We start from the raw sequence: 7,248 nt of genomic DNA, 5'->3' as shown, positions 1-7,248 counted from the left end.
AATATTAGATACAATTATGTGGGATTGTAGAGTTTGATGAATTGGTTAACTGTTTTGTGTGAAGGTTGAAGCTTTAGGAAGAATACGTGGATTTTAGGAGTGAGAGGGGTTCTACAATATGTTGGTAAGTAGCGATGATTCGGTTAAACTTTTCTGCAATGCTTTGGTTTTTAGATTAACCGTAAATATGATTGATGGTGGGGTTGTTGTGGTTGCTCATAGGTGCTTTGATCATGAAAGTGTTGAGGCTACAGTTGCATTATAGGTGTGTGAACACTACCATTAGATGTGTAACAGCAAAAGCCGAAAAATCGAAAAGTGGGCTGACGATACCACACGGGCGGCCACACGCCTGTGTGGTAGGCCATGTAAGTAAACATGGTCATGTGGGATGGCCACGAGCATTCTCATGGACCAAAATGGTATTAGGCCACGCATTAAATATGGCAAATTGTGGGCGAGGTTGTGTGAACTACATGGCTGAAGCCATTTTTGGGCTATATGGGCCATACGAGAGTGTGGACCCATATGGGCCGCAATATGGGCTATAGGCCCATTAGCACTGATTAATTATTAAGGTTGCATGGGTCACTCGAGGCGACTGTGGACCTACTGTTGGGTTAGTAAGTACACTTAGACTGCATACTGATGAAATGACCATTATACCCCTGTAAGGTAAATTGACTGAAATAGCCTTGTATTATGTATGTCCGTTTTGAGCATGACATTTGTACATACACGTATGATAATATGTTACATTTCATGGGGTGGGATACATGATTTTGGAGGAAGTGTACTGAAAGGCTATAAGCTATTGCTGGCAGCTCTACTGCGAATACTGTATTAGTACCGAAATCGGCACAACTTGGTGTGTAGGGTTGGGTGGGTCAATTTTATCCGCACATGGTGTGTAAGGCCGGTACGGAGATTGTGTAGCGGATGGATTGGGTAGGATTCTTTGTTTGTATACTGTATTGAAATGGGCTAAAGCCCAGACTGCTTTATTACTGAATTGGGCTCAGGCCTACATTGATACTGTTATTGAAAAAGGGGCTAAGGCCCTAACTGGAACTAGCGGGCCTTGGCCCAGATCGCGTTTACTTTGTTTGTTCGATATTTTGGGATTTCGCACACTGAGTTTTTGTAAACTGACCCATCTATTATCTGTGCCAGAAATCTCCAAGCTTAGATGGATTAAGGCGACGGAGGACTTAGGGGTGGCCACTCGACCTAGTTAATTCTCTTTTTATAATTAAGATTTATATTGGGTTTTTATTATGTAATAAGGACGTTTTAATTTTTACATAATTTGGAATTTATTTATCTAATTGTTTTATTTCATCTGTTAGTAATAGGATGCTGATATTCATAAAAATATAAACAAATGTTTTTCTGAAAACATTACGCTCACACAAGATGTTTTAAAGGTTTCCGTAACCGACACGATTTTAAAGTTAGTGATAAACTGGTTTAAATAATGTTTTACCTAATCAACTTGAGTTTTCATAATGAACTAGGCCTCCTAACCCTTTAGTTATGAATCTAAAGAAGTGTTTATAAAAAATGGATTTTTCATCAATTAAAGTTTTGGAAAACACTCCAATGTCATAGATTCGGCCATAACGTCTAGGTTAAGTTTAAGGTGTTACATTTAGTGGTATTAGAGCCATGTTACAAAATTTGGCTGTGGATTTGGATTTTCAAAAACGTAGAAATTTCAACAGAATAGTTTTTAAACGGTTTAAAGTTATTGGTATAAATTACAAATGTTTTATTGAAGGAGTGGTACATCGAGTCTCCGCACCGATTCGGTAAGTTTTTTGACTGTTTATATTGAAAGAGTTATATTTCAAATATTATTGAGACTATTTTAGGTAGTAAAACTGTACTGAAACTATTTAGTTAGAGTAAACTTCAAACCGTGGCAAGATTGCGACCTGCGAAAACAAACTCTGAGATAATACTTTTCATAAAATATATGTAATAAATACTGGAAAAATAAACTAACTGGCATAAAACTGTTAATACAGACAAAGGCACGATTGGATAATGAGCACTAGAGGTACTCGTGGTAGAGGACGTGGCAGAGACCGTGGAGGTGCTAGGGCTGGGTCTTTGTCTTCTGGACACCAGGCTAATGAGAAAGTTAGAGCGGCACCAGCTTCTCCTACGACTGAGACAAGGTCTCAAAATCGAGAAACTAGGGACGATGCACTGTCCCAAGAAATGTTGAGGATTCTGGAAAGGGTCGCTGGGCCTGGTGCTTGTAATGTGGGCCGTGGGTCGGTTATGGAACAACTCAGTTCTAATGGGGCAGAAATTTTCAGGAGTGTTGCTGGAGTTGCCCCTAATGTGGCTAAATATTGGATCGAGGCCATAGAGAGGATCATGGACGACCTCGACTGAACCCCCGAGCAAAAATTGAAAGATGCAATATCATTGTTGAGGGATGAGGCCTACTAGTGGTGGCTTACCGTCAAAGAAGGTACTCAAGTTGATCGATTGACCTGGGAGTTTTTCAAGACTACTTTTCAGGCTAAGTATGTGGGTGCCAGTTATGTGGATGCCCGTAGAAGGGAATTTCTAAACTTAACACAAGGGGAGAAGACAGTGGCTAAATATGAGGCTGAATTTTTAACTGAGCCGCTATGCCCGTGGGATGGTGGCAACAGAATATGAGCAGTGTGTTCGATTTGAGGATGGCCTCAGGGATGGTCGAAGGGTTCTAATAGCTCCTTAGAGGGGCGGGATTTTGCCGCAGTTGTTGACAAGGTAAAAATTACAGAGGATGTGTCGCGCACTGAGGACCAGAACAGAGAGAAAGGCAGAGATAAGGGGGATGCTGAGCCCTCAAATTCTTTTCAGAGGTTTAAAAAAAGCCCCAGACCTGATAAGCTAGTTAGAGTTAAGACCCTAGCTATTGCTACTACTTTTGGATAGTTTTGTGCTGATTGTAGGAAATACCATCAGGGCTAATGTTGGAAGAAGATGGGTGCATATCTGAGATGTGGATTGTTGGAGCATCGTGTCAAGGATTTTCCATGGAGGCCCAAGCAGGTGCAAGCTACTGGTTTTGGTAGTTTAACGGGGTGGTCAGCAGCCACCGAGAGGCTGAGGTCAGGCCAGGGGTGGAAATGGTATGGACCGTGGTCGTGGAGCACCGGACAGAGGTGCTGGACATATTGAGGCGAGACAGCCAGCACTGGTTTATGCTGCACGTCGCCAAGAGGACGAAGACTCTCAGATGTTATTACTGGTACGTTCTTTATCCATAATGTACCTTATACTCCATTGATTGATGTTGGGTCTACACATTCATATATATCATGCTCGGTATCTAGGATGTTGAGTATTATGGCTGAAAACCCTACGAGTGAGATTACTATTTTACATCCGTTGGGGCAGTCTGTTCTGATAGATAAGGTATTTAGAGATGTTCTTTTGGAGATACAAGGAGTTATCTTTTTGGCCGATCTTATGGAGCTGCCTTTCGGAGAATTAGATCTAATATTGGGCATGGATTGGTTAGTTAAACATCAAGTAAGCTTGGATTGTGCCACTAAGTGAGTGTGCTAAGAACTGAAGCTGGTGAGGAGATAGTGGTATTTGGGGAACGATAAAACTATTTAAGAAATGTAATCTCTGCACTTAGGGCCAAGAAGTTGGTTCGCAAGGGTTGTGAGGCGTTCTTGGCCTACGTTAGTGTTTCAGATGTTGGGGACTCTTCGGTAAAGGATATCAGGATTGTTAAAGAATTTTTGGACGTCCTTCCAGAAGAGTTACTGGGGTTACCTCTAGAACGTGAAGTGAACTTCAAGATTGAGCTCCTTCCTGGTACAGCTCCGGTGTCTATCGCCCATTATAGAATGGCACCAAAAGAGCTTGTAGAGCTTAAGGCCCAAATTCAAGAACTACTGGACCGTGGGTTTATCTGACCGAGTGTGTCTCCGTGGGGAGCACCAGCCATATTTGTGAAAAAGAATAATGGATCCATGTGTATCTACATTGACTACAGACAATTGAATAAGTTGACTAATTAAGAACAAATACCCTCTGCCAAGGATTGATGATCTGTTCGATCAACTGCGAGGAGCGACAGTTTGCTTTAAAATAGATCTCTGGTCGGGGTATCACCAACTGAAAGTTAAAGAGGCCGATGTGCACAAGAAAGTATTTAAGACTCGTTATGGTCATTACGAGTTTTTGGTTATGCCTTTTGGATTGACAAATGCACCAACAGCCTTTATGGATCTGATGAACAGAGTTTTTCAACCCTATCTGGATTGGTTTGTAGTAGTGTTTATCGATGATATACTGGTCTATTCATGGGCTGAGGGTGAATATGATGAACATCTACAAGTGATTCAGCAAATTTTGAAGGAGAAGCAACTGTTCGCTAAGTTCAGCAAGTGTGATGTCTGGTTACGTGAGGTAACATTTCTTGGTCATGTGGTATCTGCTGAGGGGACTAGGGTTGTCCTTTGGAAGGTTGAGGTTATTTTAGCTTGGAAGCAGCCTAATATTGTGTCAAAAATTCGTAGTTTTCTGGGTCTGGCTGGGTACTATCGAAGATTTGTAGAGGGGTTCTCATTGATTACCGTGCCTTTAACTAAGCTACTTCGTAAGGGCATACCTTTTAGCTGGACTGATGCGCAGTAAGAGAGCTTTGAGAAGCTTAAGAAAGTTCTGACTAAGGCCCCTGTCTTGATTTAGCTGGAGTTTGGGAAGGAATTTATTGTTTACAGTGATGCATCACACGTTGGTTTGGGTTGTGTGTTAATGCAAGAGGGTAAGGTGGTTCCTTATGCATCTCGTCAGCTTAAGATGCATGAGGCAAATTATCTGACTCATGACTTGGTGTTGGCCACAGTAGTATTCTCATACGGTGAAAAGTGTACCATTTACATGGATCACAAGAGCCTTAAGTATCTCCTTACTCAGAAGGAGTTAAATCTTAGGCAGTGTAGGTGGATTGAGCTGCTTAAGGATTATGACTGTTCAATTAAATACCACTCTGGTAAGGCCAATGTGGTGGTCGATGCACTGATCCGTAGGGCTATGACTGATCTGAGAGCAATGTTTGCTTGTCTTAGCTTATTTGATGATGGTAGTTTATTGGCTGAGCTCCAAGTTAAACCAGTGTGCATTGAACCAATTAAGAGTAAACAGTTGGAAGATGAGTCATTGGGTCTTCGGCTCCGGCAGATTGAGAATGGTAATACACTAGATTTTAGGCTAAATAGTGAAGGGGTACTTTATTTTAGAGGTAGAATTTGTGTGCCTAATGATACAGATTTGAGGCAGACTTTACTGCGAGAGGCGCATAGTAGCCCCTATGCTATGCACCCAGGTGAAAATAAGATGTATAGAGATCTCCGTGAGGTATATTGGTGGCTAGGTCTTAAGCGTGAGATTACCAAGTTTGTGGCGAAATGTTTGACTTGCCAATAGGTTGAAGCAGAACATCAGTTGCCTTCTAGTTTGCTTCAGCCGGTTAAGATGCCGATATGAGAAGTGGGAAAGAGTAACTATGGATTTTGTGAGCGGGTTACCCCTAACGCATTCTAAAAAAGATTCAGTGTGGGTTATAGTGGATCGGTTGACCAAAACTGCTCATTTAATACTGGTTCGCATAGATTATTCGTTGCAGAAACTGGCTAACCTGTATGTCTCCGAGATAGCGAGACTGCATGGGGTACCAGTTTCCATAATATCTGACAGAGATCCTCGTTTCACGTTTCGATTCTAGAAGAAGTTACATGAAGCTCTAGGTACACGATTGGACTTCAGTACTGCGTTTCATCTTCAGACGGATGGATAGCCAGAGAGGGTAATTCAGATACTAGAAGACATGTTAAAAAGTTGTGTAATTGACTTCAGAGAATGTTGGGAGGATCACTTGCCGCTAGCAGAGTTTGCATACAACAATAGCTACCAGTCTAGCATACAGATGGCACTTTACGAAGCATTATATGGTCGTAGGTGTCGCACTTCGTCGTGTTGGACTGAGTTGGGTGGGCGACGTGTTCTGGGTCCTCAGCTAGTATTTGATATTGAGGATAAGGTCAGATTAATTCGAGATAGACTGAAGGTAGCATCAGATAGACAGAAGTCATATGCGAATCTGAAGCGTAAGGAAATTAAGTATTCTGTGAGGGATTTTGTCTTTCTAAAGGTCTCGCCATGGAAGAAGGTACTGAGATTTGGGCGTAAAGTCAAGTTACGCCCAAGGTTTATTGGGCCTTACCGTATTTTCAGACGATTGAGACCGGTTGCCTACCAGTTAGAGTTACCTTTGGAATTAGAGCGGATTCATGATGTGTTCCATGCCTCCATGCTGAGACACTACCGCTCTAATCCTATGCATGTGGTACCGGTTAAAGAGATTGAGGTTAGACCAAATCTGACTTTCGACGAAGAACCAGTCCAGATTTTGAATCGAGACATAAAAGTCTTGAGAAGGAAGTCAATCCCACTAGTAGTTCTTTGGCGGAATCACAGTTCTGAGGAGGCTACGTGGGAACCCAAGGAGGCAGTGCGGCGACAATATCCTCACCTATTCTGACCAGGTAAATTTCAAGGCCGAAATTTTCTTTAAGGAAGGTGGAATTGTAATGCCCCAAATCTCGAAAACCCTATTAAAATTATTTTGTGTGTTTTCGACGTGAAAGTATGTCTGGCTTAGTGGTTTAGTACTCTGTAGGTATCTGGGAAGTTGTGGGTTCAAGCTTGGGCTTGAGCAAAATTTAAGCTTTTATTTGAATAAACCCTTGTCTTCTGTTGGTAGACTTTTAAATAACTGTGGGGAGATCGTGTCATGAAAGGCCTGTTGGTCTAGTGGTATGTGGAGTTTTTCTCTACCAAGGGACTGGAGTTCAAGTCCAGTTGCACGCAAGAGAGTTCATTTTGCAAACGGTTGTGTGGGAGGTTGGATGGCATTGGGACACTAGTGGTGGGACGATAGAGGAGTTGTTGAGGGAATTTGAATCAGTCAAGTGAGGAAAAAGAGGAGAGATTTGTGGAGAGATAGGGGAGTGGATCAAAGAGAGGGGGGAGAGGTAGTAGTGGCCAAAAGTGGGAGTCTTCTTGGTACCAATTCGATCATAGGCAAGGGGAGTGCCGAAATTGGTTTGAGGTATTGCTCTCCTTTCGTCAGTTTTTGTTGCCTATCTTTGCATTTTGAAGTTGCGGCTGAATTGACCTTTAGCATATTTTCTTCTCTTTTCCTCTTCAAACCCAAACCGAATA

General features: G+C 42.2%; 1 protein-coding gene across 1 annotated transcript; it reads left to right on the top strand.

The window, feature by feature from the left end:
• The first annotated feature begins 5,530 nt into the window (after positions 1-5,530).
• Positions 5,531-6,565, top strand: LOC107961029 (uncharacterized). Its single transcript, XM_041111984.1, has 2 exons — positions 5,531-5,664; positions 5,983-6,565. Exons 1-2 carry the CDS (start codon positions 5,531-5,533, stop codon positions 6,563-6,565), a joined length of 717 nt encoding a protein of 238 aa, XP_040967918.1.
• Positions 6,566-7,248: the final 683 nt, after the last annotated feature.

Source organism: Gossypium hirsutum, chromosome A05 (assembly GCF_007990345.1).
Source record: "Gossypium hirsutum isolate 1008001.06 chromosome A05, Gossypium_hirsutum_v2.1, whole genome shotgun sequence".
NCBI lineage: Eukaryota > Viridiplantae > Streptophyta > Magnoliopsida > Malvales > Malvaceae > Gossypium > Gossypium hirsutum.
The sequence above is the reverse complement of the archived record's forward strand: the minus strand, read 5'-3'. Positions and strand labels throughout refer to the sequence as shown.

What these genes read in the sequence shown, in the direction of transcription:
- LOC107961029 (XM_041111984.1), top strand. Translation starts at nt 5,531, where the DNA reads ATGGATTTTGTGAGCGGGTTACCCCTAACGCATTCTAAAAAAGATTCA. An exon ending in TTGCAGAAACTGGCTAACCT is followed by an intron (nt 5,665 to 5,982) that starts GTATGTCTCCGA and finishes ATATGGTCGTAG; the next exon opens with GTGTCGCACTTCGTCGTGTT.